General features: G+C 40.5%; 1 protein-coding gene across 4 annotated transcripts in view; it reads left to right on the plus strand.

Moving 5' to 3' along the window:
* Positions 1-24,119, plus strand: part of DHX35 (DEAH-box helicase 35) — a 67,552-nt gene that overhangs the window by 6,770 nt on the left and 36,663 nt on the right. For 3 of the 4 annotated variants that reach the window (XR_006891230.1, XM_046679786.1, XM_046679787.1), the window contains exons 3-8: positions 3,006-3,098; positions 9,904-9,981; positions 15,594-15,698; positions 17,617-17,678; positions 18,520-18,589; positions 20,763-20,822. Coding sequence is in view for 3 of the 4 variants with exons in the window: in XM_046679786.1 (XP_046535742.1) it covers positions 3,006-3,098; positions 9,904-9,981; positions 15,594-15,698; positions 17,617-17,678; positions 18,520-18,589; positions 20,763-20,822 (468 nt within the window). In the remaining variant the exon portion in view is untranslated. Of the gene's footprint in view, positions 1-3,005; positions 3,099-3,418; positions 3,677-9,903; positions 9,982-15,593; positions 15,699-17,616; positions 17,679-18,519; positions 18,590-20,762; positions 20,823-24,119 lie in introns of those variants that run through there. The other variant, XM_046679789.1, reaches the window with a different exon arrangement.

Genomic DNA, 24,119 nt, shown 5'->3' on the forward strand with positions numbered 1-24,119 from the left:
CCCTGACGAAGGGTGATGAACTGTCCCTGCTTCTCTCGATGCCTGTGGAATGCCCCGAGTAGGTGCGGCCACCGGCACCCGTGTCTCCCTCTCTTTCTCCTGGACAGTGCCGGGTGAAAGCTGCCAGGTCCTTACGTTAGGGCGTCGCTTTGTTGAGACTGTGCTCATAGTTCCTCTTCTGTTAGTATGTTCTTTCTCCCAATGGGTAGGAAACAGCAGCCTTCTTAATTTAGCCAAGTCGCCTTGATTAGAGTTTTATGTGGCCCCAAACATTTCAGTTACTTGTGCACTGGCAGTCTCTGGGTTTCTTCCTTAGGTGATTAGCCTCATCCATTATGTGTGAATGTAAACCAGTTTGACCCTCAGGAGATAAGATAATAGGTTCACGGTGGCTTCCTCACCACTGGGGGACACAGTTTGAGCTGCAATGAAGTATCTAGACTCCGGAGCTAGACTTCAGAGTTCAAACCCAAGCTTCATCATTTGCTGTGTGACCTTGCTTCACCATGCTGAGCTTCTGTTTCCTTATCTGTAAAATGGGACTGATAGTACCTACCTCATGGGATTTTTTGAGGACTCAATGAGATAATCCACATAGAGCATTTAGCAAGATACCTGACATGTAAACATTCAAGTACAAGGATAATTATTGTTTACCAAGTATTTAATTTTGGCCTTTTCTTGACTGTTCTTCATCCTCCAGCTATATTTATAAGATATAATAAATGAAATAACAAGTGAAAAAAAAAGCAAGAAATTACCATATACTGATGAAATTAAAATGGTGAGATGAGGGCTTAGTTATTGATAAAAAGCAAAACAGAATTTAAGCATAGTTAAGATCTTGTTAGATTTTAAAGGTAAATCTAGAAGGTGAAAAGGGTAAAAAATTATCCATTTGCCACCCCCTTCCCCATTAATACTAAAAGTAAAAGTGGCTGTAAAAACAGAAGTTGAAACTAAAGCAGACTCAATGCCGTTACAAGGCGGCCTTCCTCTTGACTGCCTTCTGTAGACTGGCGTTCTCTCTGGGCCTTGGGCACTGCTATGCAAAGTTGTCCTCTTACTCTCTCACACTCAGCCTCTTTGAAGCTCAATCGAGTCCTCCTCACAGGCTGTCCTTGATTTCCCTTCCTGCGCCTGTTGATGAGAACTGTCATTGTCCCAGTCTCCGTACTAGAAATCTTTTTGTCCTGTCTCTTTCTCTAATGTCACACATTGGACTCTCTCCATTTGCAGTGCTTTGTATTTAGCACATGAAGTGTGAATTATTGCCTTCTTCTTCATGCTCAAATCAATCTTTCATGCTGCTGCCCAGTTTTCTCAAAACTTTTATAGCATATACTGCCTCCCAGGTGAAGTCCAGACTCTAGTTCTGCATTCAAGGCCTGTTACACTGAAGCCCTAACTACACCTCTTGTAACTTATTTCTGTCTTTCTTTTGCTTATGTTATTTCCCTTTCCTAGAATGCCTTGTCTGTCTCCATCTGTATTCATATTGTCTTTCAAGTTTTCCTTGACCATCCACCCACCCATCCATCCATCCATCCGTCCATCCAGTGGATGGATCTACCATTTACAAAATACCCCTGCAAAGAACCCAAACCTTTTCCCTTCCCCTACCCAAAACGAAAGAAAGCATGTGGTCCAAGCACTGACAGGAAAGCATCCAGACTAGTCATTAGACCCCTACAGTAGAATCTCCTTTGGATGCTTGTAGAAATGCAGATTCCTGGGTCCCACCCTAGCCCTATTAAATCAGAAACCCTGAAGGTAGGGAATCTTCATTTTTAATAAATAGCCTAAGAGATTTTCACACTAAGATTTGAGAACTATGTATTTAGATCCCAAATAGTGCCAAATTGAAAAACCCCAAACAGCCAATACCTGACTTAGCCAGTTAGGCAGCATCCTGGTTCTTCCAGTCTTCTCCAGACACACCGTTGGTCTGAAATCAGATGATCTGAGCAGTATCAGAGTGGGAGAATTAGGCAGTTTTTTACTTCATTCCAAACCAGGCATTTATGGAATAGCACTGTCACTTTCCAGACCATCAAGTGTGTCTAATCAAATATGGGTACCAAAATACATTCTCAAGCTAAGTAGATAGGATGTTGGAATTATCTGTGACTTTTCAGTGGCCAGATCAGTGTTTCTGCTCACACTGAATGGGTAAAGGAAGGCGCAGTTGAAATATAGATGTAACCTGTGGGTGCTTTATTGTGAACTCGGATTTGGAGGTAGAGGTGAAAGTATATTCTTTTTGTCTGTTTTTTTTTTTCACAAGTTAATCAATGAAAAAAATTTTTGTTAGGTAACACATGTATATTGTACAAAGTTCAAAGTCTCCTTCACACCCCTGCTTCTCAGCCACCTTCTGCTCCCTGGAGACAGTAGAGTTACCAGTTTCTTGTTTTGTTTTTCCCACAGATAGCATCTACGTAAACAAGCATACATGTATTTACCCTTTCTTTAAAAACACAAATAGTGGTGTATTATTCACACTGTTCTGCACTTTGCTTTTTTCCCTTCACGTCTTTTGTAGACTATTCTGTATCAGTACAAACAGATGTTTGTTCTTTTTAACAACTACATATTATTTCATTATTAAAGTGTTTCATAACTGATTTAACCAATCCTCTGTTGATGAACATTTAGGCTGTTTGAATATTTGACTATTAAAAACAGTCCTGCAGTGAGTATGCTCGTATATTCATCTTTGTTCATGTGTATTAGTATGCCTGTAGTATAACTGCTTATATGTGAAAATCTTGAGTCCAAAAGTATGTGCGTTATATATTTTGGTACGTTGCTGCACTCTATTACAGTTGTGTCAGCTTATAGTGACACCAGTAATGCCTGAGAGTTGGAAATATATTTTCATAGTTCTTTCTAAAGTTTACTTTGCTTTGGCAAACAGTTCATTTCACAGTGTTTAAATATCTTTGTTTAGATATTTTGAGACAATGTGTGGCTGTTTATAATGTATGGTTATATTTTTTCAGCTTAGGAATCATATATTATACTTGGTAGAAAACTATCAGACAGTGGTGATTGTTGGAGAAACAGGATGTGGGAAAAGCACGCAGATTCCACAAGTGAGTATATATTTAAATACGTTTTGTACTTAGGTTTGATTGGGAGGATTTTCTAACTTGAGAACTCTCTTTACTGTTATTTGAATTTTTAAGGTCTCCTTTCAGAGAGGAAATACTCAACCCAACTAGATACTTTTTATTAAACTTTTGGGGCTTATAATTTCTTTGATTAGTATTGAAGTAACAGTCATTCCAGAATAATAATTGAATAACCATACTCTGAAGGAAACAATGGAGACTCATTCAAAAAGTGTAATGTATAGTTTTTAATCTTCAAATAATTACAGGTGAAGAGGTGGAGTAAAATGAATACTGCTAGAGTTGTAAATAAAAATTGACTGTTGTAGAATTCTGCTGTGCAGTTGAAGAAACCTCTCTTACAAGGCAGAATCACAACTGGTGTGGATAGAAGTGGAAAGAAGGATCGGGAAAGGACTTGTAAAGGAAATGACATTTGAAATAGACCTTGAATGTTCAGTGGGAGCTGGCTGGGAAGATGTTCTAATCCGGTGAATATTGTGGCTAGAGATATTAGAGTGGAGCAGTGTTCGGGGCTGCCAGACATCAAGAGTAAGAAGGTAGGATGAGGTCAAATTGTGTCTTAAGAACCTTGACTTGGCGAGTGAAGAATGATATTTCAGTGGTCAGGCATGAGAGTCCTTGCAGGTTTTTCTTTCCTTTTTAAATATAGATTTTTGTTGAAGTATAAAATACATATAGGAAAGTACCTACGTCATAATTGTACAGCTTGACAAACTTTCACAAGTGAATTCACCTGTGTTACCAGGACCCAGATCAAGAAATAGCACATTACCAGAATCTCAGAAGCCCTCTCGTGTCCCTTCTGGTCTCCTGCCTTCTCTTCCTGCCCTACAAACACACACACACAAGGGTAACTCTTGTCTGGCTTCTAACACCATAGAGCTGCCTGATTTTGAAGTTTTATAAAGATAGAATATAGCTGCTTTTGCCCAGCCCAATAATGGGTTTAGGATGGGGCGCAGACATAGGTATTTCTTGAAGGTTCCCCACGTGATTTAATGTACAGCTAGGGAAAGGCAGGCAGAAGGGAAGGACCTTGTAGAGAAAGACAGTGGAGGGACTGGTGACCTGGAGGGAAGCGTATGTGCAGATGGTATCAAGACCCTAGCAAATTACTTGCTTCTTACAAAGAGACACAGGAGAAGGACCATGTTAAATTACTGAGAGATTATCAGAGAGTAATAATAATAATAACGTTGTAACAAGTAATAAGAAGTGCTAATTATAGTAAGTACTACATAAAATGATCACTTTACACATATTAATGTATTTAATCCTCAGTGACCCTGTGAGGTAGGTACTTTTATTATCCCCATTTTACAGATCAGGACATTAGAGAGAGTAGTGAGGTGGGGAAATATAGAACAGAAATAGGCCATGTGAGAGTAGATGATTTTAGGTTGTTTTGGAAATAGTCTATGTGGTTATTTAGTCTGCTTGCTAAACTATGTTATGGTAACAAAGAACCTGAAAATCTCAATAGCTTAAAAATACAAAGGTTTAGTTCCTCCTCATACTATGTGGTTATCCTGGGTTGATGACCCAAGATGTGGGCTGGTCCACATCATCACTGGGACCTAGGCTGGCGGGTGCAGCTCTTACCTGGGACTTGTGGATCTTGTGGTAGATGGTGGAATCATGAGATGACTCCTAAAATTTTGGACAGGAAGTGGCACTTCTCACATTTTATTGGTCAAAGCAAGTTACACGACCAGGCCTGATGGCAATAGGGTGGCTGTGTATATAATCCTCCCACAGGGATGGGTAGCAGATATTTGGATCAATAATACAATATAGGACAACGATCTGGTCATTTCCCCCAGTAAGGCTTAGCTGTCAAGGACCAGAGAGGGCCTGCTGAGGGCCTGCGTCCAGGGAAAGAATGGCCTGAAGGAGAGAGAGGAGTAGGGTCTGAGGATCCAGCCTGGGCTGTGTGGAAGCAAACAAAGATAGAGTTGTTTTTTTTTTTTTTTTAACTTTAAGGTTTATTTTAACATTTAAAAAAAATTTTTTGAGTACTTAATAGGTTCACATGGTTTGAAATTCAGAAAACACTAAAGGACATAAAAAGAGAAAGATTTCCCTCTGTTCTGTCTTCTGAAACTCTTTTCCTTTATGCACATGCAACCAATGTTATCAGTTTCTTGGGTAGAGGTTTTTTTATTGCATTTACGGAGAAATACATATGCATAAAATATATATATATATTCCTCCCTTTTTTAAAATACAAGTAGTTGTATCTCTACATGCTTTAATGTACCTTTTCTTTTTTCACTTAATGTATTATTCTTTTTTCAGTTGCATAGATTCTGCGTAATGTATTTCATCAGTTCCCAGTTGATAGACATTTAGGTTGTTTCCAGTTTTATATTATCACAATGATGCAGTGAGTCAATTTGCATGTGTATCATTTTGCACGCGTATGGTATACTTACAGAATAAATATCGCAGTGGACTTGCTGGGTCAAAGGGCATATGCATTTGAATTTAATTATTTTTAAGGAACTTTGTTTTCTTATAAGCACTGTGTTGTTTGAAAAGAAAGTACATTCATATGGTACAAAATTCAAAAAGCACAAAGGAACAAACGGTAAAAAGTGAATCTCCTAAGCTTTGCTGGTGAAAATGACTAGATCATTGTGATAGATTATATTATTGTTCCAAATATCTGCTACCCTCCTATGGAAGGATTAAGTCCCCTTTTTCCTGACCACTCGGTTCCTCTTCTCTGAGACAGTCACTGTTTCCAACTTCTTGTGAAGCTGAATTTGGGTTATGGCCTAGGAAAATTGGAAAGGCTGAGGAATGGAAGGTCACAGCAAGGATATGGAGCAGGTTTTTCTCAACAAACTGTTTTGCTAGATTTATATAATATCTTTCCTTGGAAAAGTACAGCCTGCCGAAGCACCAAACACCAGTTTTGAAATTCCACAAACCATATGTGGAACCTAGATATTTTTTCCTAGAGCTCTGTCAAAACAATGGATATGAAAACAAGCTCTTTACTACAATTTTATTAGTATTGTTTTTGGTGGAGTTCTTCCTAATCCCACTCCAACTAGAAGACCAGATTTGGTGACCCTTAAAAAGAGTGGGGAGAAGTGCGATGAAATTCAGTACCTCCCTCGGTGACATCCCACTGCCTCTGGATGTCAACAGTATTCCTGCTTTTGCAGCATCTTTAAATTTCCACCTGTCAGCAATCATAAGCATGCAATAGAAGTCTGAATCTCAGGTGTTTGAGGACACTGGCTTCATTCATGGCTTGTTTATTATTAGGGAAATTGTTTTTCTTTCTCTTAACACTACTCCTAAGAGGTTGACTCTGGGTGTGTGTGTTTTATTTTGGATGGTAGAATTGTATCCTGGTTATGTGTCAGGGCTGTGGTTTGCTGAGCTTGAATCCCAGCTCTTAGATTTTTTTCTGTGTTCTTGGAGAAGTTATGTGACCTCTTTGATTCCTCAGCTCTAAGTTGTTGATGATGCTGTTACCTTCCTTATAGGATTTGTTGTGAGGATTAAATAGGGTTGTGCGTGCAAGGCACGCAGTACGTTCCTGACCCTTAGCAATGTGCTCGGTGAATCTTAGCTTTTATTCTTGTGGTTCTGTTTTGCATTTGTGTTGGTTGGGATGGTTGATAGTATTTTGTGTTTGTATTTAATACAAAGTGGAGAAACTATTGTTTTTATTGCAAAAGAATCTACATTATCTACAACATTTTGTTCCTTAGAGTCATTTTTTTTTTTAAAGATTGACACCTGAGCTAACAACTGTTGCCGATCTTTTTTTTTTTTCCTGCTTTTTCTCCCCAAATCCCCCCAGTACCTAGCTGTATATTTTAGTTGTGGGTCCTTCTAGTCGTGGCATGTGGGATGCCGCCTCAGCATGGCCTGATGAGTGGTCCATGTCCACACCCAGGATCTGAACCAGTGAAACCCTGGGTTCCTGAACTGGAGCACGCGAACTTAACCACTTGGCCCCTGGGTCAGCACCCCTTACAGTCATTTTTTAAACTATTATTTGTAGCTAATTTTAGACTAACAGAAAAGTTGCAAAAATACTACAGAATTCCCTTATACCCCTCACACCTCTTGCCCTGGTATAGCAGTCAAAAGCAGGACATGAATACTGGTACAATGCTAGTAGCTACAATATGGATGTTATTTAAATCTCATTGGTTTTCCCACTCATGTTCTTTTTCATTTCCAGGATTCAGGATGCTGCATTGCTTTTAATTCTTGTTTCTCCCGAGTCTCCTCTAGTATATGAGAATTCCTCAGTCTTTCTTCATCTTTCACGACCTTGACATTTTTGAAGAGTACTGGGCATTTATTTTATAGAATGTCCCTCAGTTTGGTTTGTGTGTTGTTTTCTCATGATTAGAATGAGCTTACACATTTTTGGAAAGAATTCCACAGAAATGATGTGTCCTTACTGCATCATATCAAGGGCTTTGAAATGGTGATGTCTTATTGCTGGTGAGGTTAATCTTGTTCACTTGATTATGGTGCCAGGTTTTGCCTGTAAAGTTACTGTCTTTCCTTTTGTAGTTGATTAATATCTCAGACTGCAGATAGTCTGCTTCTCTTCAAACTTTTGCCTGCTAATTTTAGCATCCCAGTGGATCTTGTCTGCAGCGCTTACTCAAGTGTTTGCCTAATGATGATTTTCTCTTTTCCTTTTTCCTTCTACCTTTATTAAATGGAATCTTCTGTAAGGAAGAACTGCCCTTTCTCCCTCATTTATTTATTTATTCAATTATTTATGTATATCAGTATGGATATATGGATATTTATTTTGTTCTTTGGGTTAAAATCCAATACTATCATTATTTATTTTGTTGCTCAAAATGGTCCAACTTCCATCATTAGGAGATCCTTCAGTTGGCTCTTGTGTTCTTTCGAGAAGCCCCCATAGTTTTTTTGAATGCTTTCTTATTTTCTAGTAACACAAGAAATTTCAGGCTTGTTTTATATTTTCCTGCACTACCCATAGGATCAACAACTGCTCCAAGGAGCACTGGTTCCTTTTATTGGAGAAGGGTGTTTAGAAATCAAGATTTGGGCGCTAGAATGCTTATTACTGCTTAGGTGTCATTGCTATATGTCTCAGTGGGTAAACTTAGAAAATATATTGGGCTGGCCCCGTGGCTGAATGGTTAAGTTTGGTGTGCTCTGCTTCAGCGGCCTGGGGTTTGCACGATCCTGGGCACGGACCTACACCACTCGTCAGCCATGCTATGGCGGCGACCCACATACAAAATAGAGGAAGATTAGCACACATGTTAGCTCAGGGCTAATCTTCCTCAAGCAAAAAAAAAAAAAAAAAAATAGGGATGTTGGCAACAAATGTTAGCTCAGGGCAAATGTTCCTCACCAAAAAAAAAAAAAGAAAAAAAGAAAAAATATATATGGATACAATCCTCACATATATAAACATTTATATATCTGTATCAATCTGTATATATATTAAAAACCATGTATTTATGCTGATAATTCTAATTCCAGTTCAACAATATAGGCCTCATTTTAGCCTTATTTGTAACTTTTTCTCAACAGTGAGAAACTCAGTCCTCGTTATCTATAGGATATTTACTTATTTGTTAAATTCTAGTATACGTGTAAAATAGTTTCAGAATTGCTAACCTGTTCCCCTCTGGGTGTTTACTAACGTTTGCTAACTACATCACAGCATTTATGCACAGTTCTTTTTGTCTTTAGCCTACAGCATCCCGTCAAGATCGTTTTCCAGTGACTTAGCTTAGTTCTTTTCTTCTCGACCCCCTTCAGTGTGGTTATGTTATTTGTTTATAATAGAGAAAGGGTCATTTGTTAGTGTTTATAGTTCCTTTTGGTTTCCCTCCACATCCTGATTGGTTTTGCTTATTTTGGGGGTATTTGAAGAGTCTATGAAATATGACTGTGGTTCTGAGAGTCAGAGCTATGAGAAAAGATCGACGTGGAGCATTGTCACTCCCTCCTCACCCCTGCTGCTCTGTTTCCATTTCTCCCTCCTTTCCACCAATCCTCTGTAGACAACCATTCTCTTTAGTTTCTGGTTTATTCTTCCTTTATTTCTTTTGAACAAGTGAGCAGATATATGTAATAGCATTTTTAATCTTTTTTCTATTATAGAAATAAGATATATTCATTGTAAAACAATTTAGACTTTACAGAAATATGTTCCTCCAATAACCACTATCTATTTTGTATTTTTAAAATGCATATAATCAAATAAATATATAACAAATATGCATATATCAAATAAATCATAAATATATATAATCAAATTTTATGTATACTAATATAATCTAGTGGCATATATTTGTGTGTATAAAATCTAATTATGTTTAATTTGACTAAAATATTTTATATGGTTGATATTTATATTGAGCTGTCTCTGTGTGTACTTTAAAATTCTTTGTTCTACAGATTTAGCACTGTTCTCAGTGACCCATGGATAGTTTTTATTCCTTAGGGCAGCTGTAGTATGTGGAAATTTTGTAGGGCTGGGGAGTCAGAATGCTGAATTTGTGCCTTGTTTCTTCAGTTTATCAGCTCTGATGTGCATTTAAGTAAATTACCTAACAGTTCCAAGCCTCAGATCCCTCATCTGCAAAATAATTTTCAAAATGTCTGCTGGGACCAGCACCATCTGTCGTCTCCTTGCTCAGTGATTTTAACCCAATGCAGGGCCATCTTGGGGGAGATTGTTTCTGGAGAGGGGTGTCATACGTGTACTGAGATGTGATTTTCTTTGTAGTACCTTGCAGAAGCTGGCTGGACAGCCGAGGGGAGAGTTGTAGGAGTGACCCAGCCTCGAAGAGTGGCTGCTGTTACCGTGAGTGTCTTTTCTGTATTGCAAAGTCTCCATCTGTGTCTTCTGTTTCAGTGACTTAGTTTTTTCTCATTTCCTAAAAGCTCCAAATGAATATGTCATTGCTCCTTAAGAATTAATTCTTCAGTTTAAAAAGAACTGATTTTTTTGTAAAATTGATACCTGCACATTTAAGTACAGAAGTCAAAACAAAAAAAAAAAAACCAAATCTCACCACCTAGCAAAAACATTATGAACATTTATGAACGTCATTCCAAACTTCTCTTTTATGTTTATGTGAAGATGAGTGGTTGGCTGGATGGATAGAAGCAATTGTTTTTTTAAAAAGATTTTATGTTTTTCTTTTTTTCTCCCCAAAGCCCCCCAGTACATAGTTGTATATTTTGGTTGTGGGTTCTTCTAGTTGTGGCATGTGGGATGCCGCCTCAGCATGGCCTGATGAGCGGTGCCATGTCTGCGCCCAGGATCCAAACTGGTGAAACCCTGGGCCACTGAAGCGGAATGTGTGAACCTAACCACTCAACCACGGGGCCGGTCCCTCTCTTTATTTCTTAATTGGCTGACTTTTATATGCCTGAGAATATTTGACTGTGGTCTTTGTCAGTTCACACTGTCTTTCCCTAGGAACTGTGTAGACATTGCTCCACTGCCTTTTGGCATGGAGGACCACTGTACGGAAGTCTGAGGGCCAGCGGGGCTTTCCCCTCCTCCTCCCAGCTTACTTTTTCTGCTTGAATGCTTGTAAGATTGTTTTTGCACTAGGATATGTGTTTTTTTGAGGAAGATTAGCCCTGAGCTAACATCTGCTGCCAATCTTCCTCTTTTTGTTGAGGAAGACTGGCCCTGAGCTAACATCTGTGCCCGTCTTCCTCTGCTTTATATGTGAGATGCCTGCCTCAGCACTTGACAAGTAGTGCATAGGTCCGCACCCGGGCTCTGAACTGGCAAACCCCGGGCCACCAAAGTGGAATGTGCAAACTTAAGTGCTGTGCCACGAGGCTGGCCCCTTGCACCAGGATATGTCTTGATGCTTATTGTTCTGTCTCAGTTTTTCCTAAATTAGAAGAACTTTTAATCTTCAGGTTCAAATCTCTTTATACAGGCGAGTTTTCTTCTATTATATCTTGGCGTACTTTTCTGTTTCGTTTCATTTCTTTTTGAAGAGCATCCATTAAGTGTATATTAGACTTCCTTTGCCTATTTTTAGTATTTAGCACCATCTTTGGAATTATCTGCTCTTTTCCACTTTGTTTTGTGGGATTTCTTCAAGCCTGTCTGCAATGTTCATGCTTGTTTTTAGTCAAATTTGTTCTATTTTTGTTCCTTTATATCTCTACCTGGCTCTCATAATCGCTTCTTTGAACTTTTTTTTTCTCTAATAGATAAAGAAGGGAATATTTAGAATGGGAGGAGATATTACAATATATTATAAATTTTAAAAGCTGATAATACCACAAACCTTTCAAAAATTCCAGAAAAATAACACATTTTTATAATTAACTGCCCAACATTTCTGTAAATCTTTTTTTCCTGCAGTTTTTGGCTGCGTTCCCATTGATCACCTCTTCACATGACAGTGATTTTTCTATTTTCCTACGTGGAGTAGAGCAGTATTTTAGTGTTTCTCTAGCATGGTTGATTCAAATTTGCTTTTATCATTGACACTGTGGAAAAGTGCCTTTTAGCTTTGTCGCTGGCTCTTTGTAGCCTTGTGTAAATTTGGGGGTTGTTCTCCGCTTTGGGAAAAGCCTCTCTGGCTTCTTTCACGTCTAGGCTGTGCAGTTTGGAGGACGTCCACAGGCTGGCTTCTGACCTGTGCATTTGAGCCCTTATTTCTCCTCGATTCTCCTTTGACTTAGTGTCTCTTCCTTAAGTTGTTTTTAGCTTAAGCTTGTGATTTCTTGAAAACAGGATTGCTTTGGCTGAATTCTACTTCTGTTTCTTTGGATAATACTTTCCAAGTTTCTTTTTAAACTTTTTTGCTTGTGTTCCTTTCTTCCTCTTTTTCCTTCTTTCTTGGTCAGCTTTAATGCAGTGGGCTTTTGTGAGTACTTTTATGATGATTACTCATCTCTGATTGGGGCCCCTGCTGGCTGCAGAATCGTGAGGATGTGCTGGTCTGGATAATGCACGGCCTCTCACCAGGTCTCTTCTCCTCCTTTGCTGGGGAGATGAGGAGGAGGATCTCGCATTTGTGTACCCCTTTGTGATCTGAGAGGTCTGTGTGGCTCATGGTAATATTCTTTCAGCTCTCTGTCTGGGCTTTGATACTGGCTGCCCTGCCTGCCTTCTCCTTCAGATCCCCCTCCCTTGTGGTTCTTTGCTGTTGAAGTGGGCCTCCATTGAGACATTTCCTGTGTCTCTTGAGCCTGAACACATGCCTGCTTCTTGTCTTCCTAACACAAGGATTGTCAGCCTTGCCTTTTTGGGTGGTGACGCTTTCAAGGAAGCCAGCAGCTTGCTCTGGTTGTGAGCAGTCAGGGCCCCTCTCTTAGATGCCGACCTCACAGTGTTTGGCAGCTGTGCTTCCTAGTTTATTGTTTGGGCTTCTGGCTGTTTCCTCCTTCATTGAACATGGAAGTTTTGGTTGATAATATGTTTTAATTCTTTTGTTGTGTTTAATTAGCTCTGAGAGAGGGAAATGGGACAAAAATGCCTTTATTTGCCATCTTTACCTGGACAAAAAATTAATTCTGTTTCCTCAAGTTATTTTTGCTAGGTTTAATTATTGTGTAATCTTTTTCCCCAAAGTTCATTTTCTGATTGTTGTCAAGTTAGAAATTATTGATAAATATTTTCCAAGTCTTGTGTGTGTGTGTGTGTGTGTGTAAAAATGGGGATAAAAGTTTGGAAACTACGTTTTGATGTTAGACTCAACCTTTTATGTCGCCAAAAGATGACTCACTTACTTAAAAATTAGAGCAATTTTTCCTATTTGTGGTTTGGAATTCAAGCTCTTAATTAGTTTTCCTTTTAGCTCCAAATTTGTAGCCATGGATAATATACATGAAACCACAAGCTTTCTCTTGAAAGAACAAAGAGCGTATAAATTAACTGTGTAATATTAATAGAACTGTCAGGTTTGAAATGCTGCATCTCAAAAAGTACTTTGAGTACAGACTAAAATCTGCAAACAATCTCAGAGCCTGGGAGCAGATTGCATAAGCCGTTGCTTGATCTCCAAGAGAGGCCGTTTCTAGTGAGTGTGCTCACTGGGCTTACGTGGCCTGGGTTTGACTTCAAGACCAGGCCCTGTGATTCAGACCAAACTTTAGCTCCTGTCTTATTTCAGTTTCTTCCTTTGTAAAAACGGGAGTATCTTGCCCACCTCATGGGCGGTATGCAGATTTAATGAGAGAGAATTTGTGAATGCTTGGAGCATAGCACTGCCGTATAGCAGGTGCTCAATGATTGGTTTTTCTTTTTCTTTTTACCTCCCTTTCCGTATATTTCTTTGCTTCTGTCAAAAAGATAATATTTATCCGGTCCAATTGATGAGTTATTGGTAGTAGAATTTAAACAATGGAGGTATAAATCTATTAAAAAGCCAATAGAATCTGACATTTCTAATGTCCAGTGGTATATGTGATAAAGTTAAAAAAAAAGAGTTTGAAAATAAAATGCATACTTTTTTATAGAAAATCTATACAGATAGTGAAGTAAGAATAAATATGTTTGGCTTTTACCTTATGGACCCATAAAATGGTTATATTTTTTGGGAGAGGGTTAGTTTATTTATGCTCATTCTTATAGGACTATTTTCTCTGTTAGCTCCTAGTATCTCTATGCATACATTCTCTATTTCTACAATTTTCTGATATTTATGTTGTAATGATCTTAGGGTTGAAATTGAAACAATAACAATAACAAAACTGTCCTGGTGAAAGACTGGTTATTGGGAAATAGAGCCTCCAGAGGTAGAGCAGTGTGGGATGAATTTCTGGTTTCATAAGATGTTTCGAAAGACTGTGTGGTATAGACCAGCTGCCCAATGATTGATTCTGTTTTGGCTTACCAGATCTGTAATTTTAAGTCATTAAGCAGAGCCACTTCTGATCCTCACCTGCTCCTCAGTTTCTCAAACGCTGATGGCCAGATAATGCCCGAGGTGCTTGGCTCAGAGGCTGAGTACAGGGAGCCTCTGGGTTCCTGAGCCTGGGGCCGCTGCGGCCCAATGGCTCTGCCCTTGGACACCTGCTGTGCCAGCCCACGTTCCAGACACAGGACTCTGGGTCTGTGTGGGGAGCTCCCCTCACCTGTGACAGAGGGAGACTAAACTTAGCATGCCTCACATGGGAGTCGGTGTGCCAGGTCCCAGGAAACCTCGATAATATTGCTTCCTTTTGGTTCTTTTCACTTAGGGAGTTTATATAATGAGCGTGAAACTCTTCAGTTTCTTTTGAGTTAAACTAAATTATAACCATTGTTGCTTTTTCACTTTTATATTTATTCATTATTTCAAATATTTTCCGTTAAGTTAATAACCTTTGAATAGCCTTCTTGGGGCGGTAGGAGATCTTGCTGTTGGATTGTTTTTTCTCTTTCCTACGCTCACCTTTTGTTTGTCGTATGTTGGTAGGTGAAAAATATATCTAGTTTATGGTCTTCATAATATGTTAGTATTTTGTTTCCTACTTTTGTTGTGTTATGTCAACTTGGATCCTTTGCTAATCTGCTTGTCTGCCCTTTTTTTTTTTTAAAGATTTTATTTTTTTCCTTTTTCTCCCCAAAGCTCCCCAGTACATAGTTGTATATTCTTCATTGTGGGTCCTTCTAGTTGTGGCATGTGGGTCGCTGCCTCAGCTTGGTTTGATGAGCAGTGCCATGTCCGCGCCCAGGATTCGAACCAACGAAACACTGGGCCGCCTGCAGCAGCGGAGCGTGCGAACTTAACCACTCGGCCACGGGGCCAGCCCCTCGTCTGCCCTTTTTTATTTAACCTGCATTCTTGTCTTTATTTCCCCTTTTAATGGTTCTGGTGGTTGGGACACTATTGCAAATTGTTTTAGGTTATCTGGCTCTGGGAACATTTGTTTTCCTCCAGAGAGAAGATGAACTTGGCCTAGTATTGAATTTGATCATTCCTCTTCTGCCTTCATGGTCCAGTGGAAGGTGCTTTATTTCATGGTATGAAGACATGAAAATTTGTCCCCAGTTGGTGTGCTAAAGAAGGCTTTAGGAACAGAGTGAATCTTGTAATTTCTTCTGCTTCCCTTTTTGCTTTGGCCGCCAGGAAATTTAGAGCTGAATTTGTGGCTTGACTTAAATAACTTTGGCTTATCTATTTTTTTACATTTTCTCATTAGCTTTGATCTTTTGAAATTTATCTGTCGTTTCTTTGATCCTGATCTGTAACATCTTTATGTGATTCCATTTTTGGTGTGTATGTTCTTATAAGTTGCCTCCAGTGGATTGTAGAATGAGGTGAGATCCGTAAAGTTAATAAATCACAAAGGTTATTACACTTGTTCTCTAATAAGCTGACACTTTTCTTCTCATTGTCTGTTGTTTTCACATACTTTTTAAAAAATAAGTGACCTTTAGATTTCCCATAGTATGTGCTCTGTGCAGTAATTTCTATGTCTCTATTTTCAGCATGATCTTTCTTCCCAAAGGTTGCAGGGAGAGTGGCTGAGGAGAGGGGTGCGGTGCTGGGCCATGAGGTGGGCTACTGCATCCGCTTTGACGACTGCACTGACCCGCTGGCCACGAGAATTAAGGTGAAGTGCTCAAGTTGCTTTTCCTAATGTAAATAAGGAAGGAGATTATTTTGGGGGAATTAAAAACATGCAGCCATCGCTGCTGACCAGGACACTGATCCATGGCAGAGAGTGTATGAAACCATCCTGGCCCTGGGGAATTTGGGCTGCTGGGAGGCGCAGAGCCTCTTCAGAGTCCTTCATTCTTAGCCCAGAAAGGCCCTTGGAAGTAAGGGTGAGGCCTGGGTCTGCAGCTGAAGAGGGTGAGGGCCTGGGAGGCTGGATGACGTGGCTGACATTGTGTGCCCGTCAGTGATGGAAGCAGGACTCAAAGATGCGCTTTCTTATGAGTGTTTTCTTATTTTCCCACCAGTCCACATAGCTGTCTAAATATACACACTTGCCTATGAAAGACTTAAAAACAGGGACAAGGTAGTATAAATTGATAAAGTGTAAAATTCACAAATATTGCTTTCAGTAGTCAGGACTTTCCCATTTTTACGTGATAATAGATTTTCCACGTGTGTTCTTTGACCCCCTGGCTACTGTTAAAATAATTAGTATCAGTAATAATTGGTGTCCAGTCATCTCAACAGTGTCTACTGGGTACCGCTGTGTTGGAATCAGAGTCTAAAACAATGAATGAAAGTGCTCTGATGAAATGAAAATTGGCTAGTAGAATCCCAGTTACCTCTCAATTTGCAACAGAGAAAAACTGAAAAGAATCAGATGAGCTGAATGAACAATGCAGTGATTTATAAAAATATGGTCCTTGTTTTCCAAATTTCTATATTTTGTTACCTTTGAGATTCATTTTGCTGAGTAAAGGAGATATTCTGTGCCATCAAATTTATTTAAAGTAGCTCATTTTTAGACACCTTACAGTGGATTACATGACCAAATGATTGTTTTTGTGTCTTTCATGAAAAGCTTTTGTATTCCATTTGGTCATAATTTTAAGGTGCTCAGTTCTTAACTGGTGGTCAGTCGTTGTGGCAGGTTCTCATTTTCACTCCTGTGTATCTATGTGGCAGGTGGTACCAGGTCCAAGAAAAATATGATGGAAACGCATCCTGCTCTTAAAAACAAAAGAAAAAATAAAAATACTAAGCTCTGGCATGTGAGGGAGATGTTTAGCTTTGTTAAAGTACTGAATTGTTTTTGGGTGACAGTAGTAACATGTAGTTGTTACTGCATATTTCTAAGGCATTTTGTAAACATTCCTTAATCCTAAATGATGACAGCTGACATTCTTGAACACTGTGTGTGTGCTGGTTCCTGTGCTAGACACTTTACATGTACTGTGTCAGTTCTCACAATGACCTTCTGAGGTAGATACTGTTGCTATCTGCATTTTACAAATGAGGAATCAGGCTCAGAGAGTGTAAGTAACTTGCCTAAGGTTCACACAGCTAGTAAGAGGTAGACCAGGATCTGAACTCCCAGCACTGTGACACCATATCCTTTATTCTTAACCACACCCCATCCAGCCCCCCTAAAATAATATCAGTTGAAGCTGAGGTTAATAACTTCAGCAGCTACACGTCTGCCATCTTTGGGATGTTTTAGGAACAATTACCTGAGACTCATGGCATTCCCTTGGGCAGACAGAGGTTTGTCTGTTCATCAGCAGTGCCAGGGGTGCAGGCCCGGAGGACATGGGGCTTGGCCGATGCTCAGACAGGTGAAAATGCAGGTGAAATTCTGCTGAAAGACTGGCAGGCCCCACCTGCGGATCCCGTGTTTGAGTCTTGTCTGTGAACAGTTCCACTGCTTGATGACTAAAATGTTGGGGCATTTCCTTATGGTCCTTTGTGGGAGTTGTCTTATACACACACTGGCAAAGAGGTTATGTGATTGGCTGCATTTGAAGTTTAAAAAAACATTCATATACAGTGTAAATGAATTATTTCTAAAACTTTGTGTTTTTGTTTTTTAGTTTCTCACTGATGGAATGTTGGTCAGGGAAATGATGGTTGACCCATTGTTAACAAAATATAGGTAAATATGTTTTTCTTATGATAACTTTCCTAAAGTTTGAAAAATGCATGGGTAGATGAGAAGCAGTTGTGTTAATAGCTGGGACTTGTGACTGCATTCAGCTGCCCCAAAGCTTTCCTCTGTCCCCTGGCTCTTTCAGCCTTGATGTTTTTCTTATAATTTACACAGTCAAAAATGGGCACATTAATATCCCTGTCATTATTTTAACAGTCTGTTGACTTGTCATTTTTATCTTGCCTCTCTTATATCCCAGGATTGATGGTGACTGCAGAGTCACAGCACAGAACTGGGCAATGTTTTGTTGAACATAATATGCAGGGTCCAAATAATTATTTCCCCTTTCTCCCCCTTGGGTGTCTTTGTCCATCACTTGTGGCGTTAAAGTTCTCCCACCCAGGCTCTGATATTCTGGGAAAGAATGTCACATTTGGCTCCCTGGTACACATGTGACACAGCTCTGATCACATGCCTCTTTGTGCTGTTTTCTGCAGCTTAACAATCTTTGGGTGGTTGGGCCTCATTCTGAATTTTGTTGCTGTGTGGGGTTATATGTTATATTGTAAATTAAAATCAGTTATTAGGTCCTATTGGAATCCAAAGTGGGTGGTAAAACTCTTTAAAGATAGCAATAAATTCACCATTTTCTTCACCAAGATATGTTGATGTCACCATTTTTATTAGCTTAAGAGATACCTCCCGTCAAAAAGGAGTTACTCAGCTTTACTTTTGTCACCAAGTGTTGGCATGGGGCCTAAACACCCAGCAGTCCCTTTGACGATCTGGATGGGATGTTGCGGGCAGGTTTGTCTGATGCTCACAAGATCTTCCCTCTGATTCTCAGCGCCATCATGCTGGATGAAGCCCACGAGAGGACCTTGTACACAGACATTGCCATTGGCTTGCTGAAAAAGGTATGACTTCACTGCCAGCCTTTTTGTTTTTGTTTTAGTTTGTGGCTTGATTAGGAAAGTAATTGTACCAAATTAGAAAATCCAACAAAATATGAAGGAAAAAAATTAAAATCATCCATAATCCTACCAATTCAGAGAAAATCAGTGGTAGAATGTTGGTATGTTTTCTTCTCTTCTTTTTCCTCTGTGTCACTGTGTGTGTACACGCATCTCTTCGGGCATATTAGGGATTGGATTGTATGTGCTAATTTGTGTCTTGCTCATTTCTCTTAAAACATCACATCAGGATTATTTTCCTGTGTCATTAAATATTTTTTGAAGACATTATTTATTTCTTTTTTGAGCAAGATTGGCCCTGAGCTAACATCTGTGCCCATCTTCCTCTGTTTTATAAGTGGGATGTCTGCCACAGCGTAGCTTGATAAGCAGTGTGTAGGTCCACTCCTGGGATCTGCACCGGCGAACCAAAGGCCGCCAAAGCGGAGTGCACAAACTTAACCGCTATGCCACCAGGCTGGCCTTGTGAAGACATTATTTTTAATGGCTGTATAATCACATGTGTCTACTATAACGTTTTTGACTCTTCGCTTACTGTTAGCCATTCTATGGCTTCCAAATTTGAGGTATTTTAAATAATATTGCAATGAGCACCCTTATAATTAGATCTGTTGCATTTCTTTCTTTTCTTTTTTTAACTGTTTATTATAGAAGTTTTCACACATACCCCAGAGTAAAAGAGAGTGGTTTAATGACTGTCCTGTGCCCAACATCTGGCTTCAACGATTACAACTCACGGCCAGTCTTGTTTCAACCTTACCTCCCTCCTCTCCTCCCTTCTCGGATTTTCTGATTGGTCTTTTTTGCACAAATTCCCAGTCACAGAAGTCTAAAAAGAGGTGGCAGAGCTGGGTGATTAAAAGCGTGGACTCCGGCTCAGACCGCCTGGGTTCAGTGTGACTCCACTGAGTGCGCTCGTCTCTAAAATGGGGATAATAGAAGTCTCTATATCTGTGCTGGTGCACTTTCCTGTGTGGTAGCCACTGGCCACCTGTGACTAGTTAGAATAAAGTAAAAAATTCAACTCCTCAGTCACATTGGCTGTGTTTCAAGGCTCTGCAGCCACATGTGCTGGTGGCTGTGGTGTTGGACAGAAGCTCTCCCTCATTAAGAGAGACGGGGCTGCTCTGTAGCATGATTGTTGTGAGGTTTAAATAAGAGAATGTATAATTCTTAGGAGGGCACCTGCACAGGGTCACAGAGACCATGAAGTGCCACCTTTGTGCAAATTAGAAAAAGATGCTCCCACTAGAAGGGTGTCCACAGCTAGGTGAGGGGAGGGTGGGCTGGATTTCAGATGCCCGTAGTCTCTTAGCCAGGCATTTTTGTGCAATGCGTATGTTACACAACTACGCAGAGAGCCTGGAGTAGCACCTAACTTAGTATATGTTAGCTGCTGCCATTATTGTTATTTTCATTATTATTTTATTCCTTGGCCAAAGAGTTGACTTTTGATACTTAACAGGGATTATCTCACCCAGTTGTTACCTTCTTGGGAACAGTATAAGAGAGCATATTTCACTGAATCTTTGCCAACACTGAATATTAGCCTTAAAAAAATAGATCCTTGCCAATGTGATGGATGAAAAAATAATCTCATTTGTTATTATATATTTTTACTGTAGTTTATTTGATGATTTCTCCTATGCCTGTTGATTATCTGTTTCTTTGAATAAATGTTAATATGTTTTGTCCTTGTTTCTGTCTCGGAGTTGTCATTTGTTGTTTGTTTGCTTGTAATGTACTTTTTCCTACTTTAACTGTATATGCATAGATTTTGACTATCCAGAGACCCAACTGTTAAGGAAAAATGGTTTTACTTTTGGCAAATTCAAATTGAGGTCTTAAAGCTCCTTTATACTTTCTATAAAAATTTTTTTTAGCTTTTTATTTTGGAAAATTTTATCACATGATTAGAAAGAATAATATAATGAACCCCCTTTGTACCTATGACTTTAATAACTGTCAACTTGTGGTCAGTCCTGTTTTTTCTATAAGCTCCCCTCAAACCCCCAAAGTACACACTGAATTATTTTGAGATAAATTTCAGGTATCAGATTATTTCATCTGTGAGTATTACACTGTTATCATTGTTTCCTAATGCCTTCTTTTTTAGATTCAGAAAAAGCGAGGGGATCTTCGATTGATTGTGGCTTCAGCCACTCTGGATGCAGAGGTACGAGTGTTTCCCCCCCACCCCGTCCCCTGTAGGCACTGGAATTGTTGGACTAGTCCTTGGGGAGTTACCTCTAGCAAGAGCTTCACTTTGGCAGAGTGGCCTACCTTCTTTATCGGGCCATCCCATGTCCTGGATTCCATGTGACCAGAGGATACTCCTTTTCAGCTTGTGGGTGGAAATTAGCATGTAATTAATTGAGTTTGTAGTTACCTATTTGTCTGGTTTCTCTACATACTGTATTTCTCCCTACACAGGTAGCTTCTTTTTATTACTTTTTTCAGTATGAGGCTGTATTTCTACAGTTTTGGTCACAGATCCAGCTACTTGGAGAGAGACTAATTTCTCTTTCTAGATTCCTAGAGAAGGAACTTGGGGTTGGCTGGGGTCAGGTGCTCACTTGGGACCAATCTGCGTGGGCTACCTCTGTAGGCCTGGTGGGTGAGTTGTGTAGACATGGCTGCTGGGAGCCCATTCCTGTGCCAAGTAGGAGCAGCGACCAGGGAAGGAAAACTGTGGTGAGCTGGGAGGACAGCCCAGCAGATGTCCACGCCAGTTACGTTCCATTTCACAGACTGTCCTCTTCATTCAGGTCATTTTGTGTTTCTTACTGTATGTCTGTGTCAGTGTGGTCCCATCTCTTTGAAACCTGACTCAAACGCTCCTTTTCCAGGTGTGCTGAACTCATTTCACTCTTCCTGTTCCTTCCTTCTGTCTCAGGATGCATCTACTGTTGATCCTATATTTATTTGCTTTCTAGCCTATAATTTTCTGTATGTATGATAAAGATAAAAGATAAAGATCTTAAGGATAAAGGCCTTGTGCCTTCACACTTGATGATGAATTTTATGTCTTGAAAGAGTAACTCCCCATCTTTTCTTTTCAGCACCACATATTCCTGGACTAAGCTAAGGTGTAGGCATCCTTCCCGTTCTGTTTGCCTTTTTGGTGGCATTTAGCTGTGCCCACCAAGTCCTTCTGAAAATCTTCCTCATCTACCCGCAGCTTCTACAGGCCTGCCGTCTCCCCTCTCTCCTGCCTCCCTGACAGCTTCCCCTCAGGCTCCTTTGCTGGCTGCTCTTCCTCCTCCAGGATGCCCTCCCTCATGGCCCCTGGTTCAGTGGCTGCTTCATGCTTGTGGCTTCTTGACTGTGCCCCTGTGCTCCAGCCTGAGCTGCCAGCAGCTGGCCAGTCACAGACCCCCTGACTCATCGACCTGTGACTCCTCCAAGCCTGTGACTCTCGGCTTCTCCATGGCAGTCCCTTTCTCGTTAGCAGTCGTTCAGGCTCAAGACTTCCATTGCTTTCGGAAGTTTTTATCCCTGATTAAGAAGTAATTCCATCCTCCTGAGCGTGCACGTGCGTGCACTCACACTCGTGATTGCCGGGTTCCACCAAGCTCACCTCAGGAATGCTTTGCTTCCACACCATTCCGACTTCATGCTTTCGTTCTCTCTCCTCTGAGCTACTATAATAGCTTTCTTAATTAGTCTGCTTGCCTCCAATCTCTTATTGTCCCTGCCCTTCTCCAACATGCCCACCAGGGTCCAGCATCCAGAACACATGTCTGATAATATTATGCCCGTCCCCACTGCCCTTGTCTTGGCCATTAGATAAAGTGCCTGTGCAGCATGACGTTTGGGCCGCTTCAGAGTGATAACTGCGATCACTTATCAAGTACCCATTCTGGGCCAGATCTGTGCCAGTTGCAGCCACATTCATTTTATTTGAACTACACAACAGCCTTGCAGAGTGGACAGCAGTTTGTCCATCTTGTAGATGAGAGGGCTAACTCAGAGATGACGCTGGCCTGCCCTGGACCTTGACCTCTCTCCTCTGTCTGGGGCACTCTGCTGTCATCCTAGGAAGGGGTGTCTCTTCTCCTTCCCAGCCAGTAATAAGCCTCATCTATTAAGACTTGGCCAGGGGAGACTGCCGCCTCCATGAAGCCTTCCCTAAAGCCAGTCATTATTGACCTTTCTATTGACCTTTCATTCTCTCCGATTGTAACTTGCAGCTCTTTTCTGGTCATCTAGTCATTCTGCCTTGCTTTGTGTGATGACTGCTTCTTTGCACACCTGTCCCCCTGGATTATTCACTCTTTTGGGATGTTGGGGGCTGTCTCTTCTCATTTGTTGGTGCATCACTTTTAGCGTGCCTGTGCCATACACATCATAGGACACAGGAAGGCTGAAGTCACGTGAAGGGAATTTACCCCAAAAGAAAGTGAAGAATGGTGCCCTATGGTTCTTCATAGCTCTATAGCCATGTAGTTCAGCACAGTTCCTTTGCTGCCGTGAGGCACTTTTAAATCTGTGCTTACTCTTGTCAAACACAACTTTGAGGTTAGTCTATGGCATCCCAGTATTTTGTGGTTAAATCCAGTTGACTCTTTTTGAAGTACTCCTCCATGCCCATTCATTTTGTATTCGATGCCGATCCTCAGTGCAGTCCTGGGCTCTTGGTTTCCAGGAGCAGGTCTGGGCGTATTTAGTAAAGACACACAGGAAAGTAAAGAAGACAGGACTTGTGATCATGCAGCCAGGTGTCCTAGGAGAATAGAAATTAATGCCGAACCAGGCCTTGGGGAGCTGGAAGGTAGTGGGCGAATGGGAAGGTCGTTGAGGATAGGATAATGACACGCTCCACCAGCCAGGATGTCAGTGCCTCCTTGGCTGCTGGCACAGCAGCGTCCCATCTAACATTCACTCCGCTGCTGGTTTGGTCACTCTGGTCTGCTCGGGCTCAGCTTCTCTGTGTATCTTGGGTCACATTCTCCAAGAGATGATCTTTGGTGGTGTTTCCCTGCACCAGTGTTGGCCAAAGCTCTTGTGTGGGGCCTCTCTATAGACTGCCGGTCTGGTGGTCAAGTGCCAGTGGAGAAAATGTGGCCACTATTCCAGAGGAACTGTGGAGAGTCACTTCTTTCAAGAGGGTACAGTGGGAGTGTCAAAGAAATATATAATTGACGACCTACCCCACACAGTGTTGTGCTAACTCCTGTAGGGCATATAAAGCCGGAGAAGCCACCGTTCCTGCCATCAAGTGGCCTGAAATCCACTGGGAAGGTTATAGTAAATATGTATCTGTAGTTATGTTGCCAGGAACATACCTGCTATACACAGAAGTAGAAGTTTCCTTTATAAATTGATAACCTTGTGTGATCAAGTCTATGCTTTCCAGATTAGAACTACATATCAACCTAACTTAATGTGCATTTAACTTGAATCACACCTTTTGACCTAATTTTCAGTTAAATTAAAATACAGGGGATAGGAGAAGATAAATAATGCCACA

This window comes from Equus quagga, chromosome 12 (assembly GCF_021613505.1).
Source record: "Equus quagga isolate Etosha38 chromosome 12, UCLA_HA_Equagga_1.0, whole genome shotgun sequence".
Lineage (NCBI taxonomy): Eukaryota > Metazoa > Chordata > Mammalia > Perissodactyla > Equidae > Equus > Equus quagga.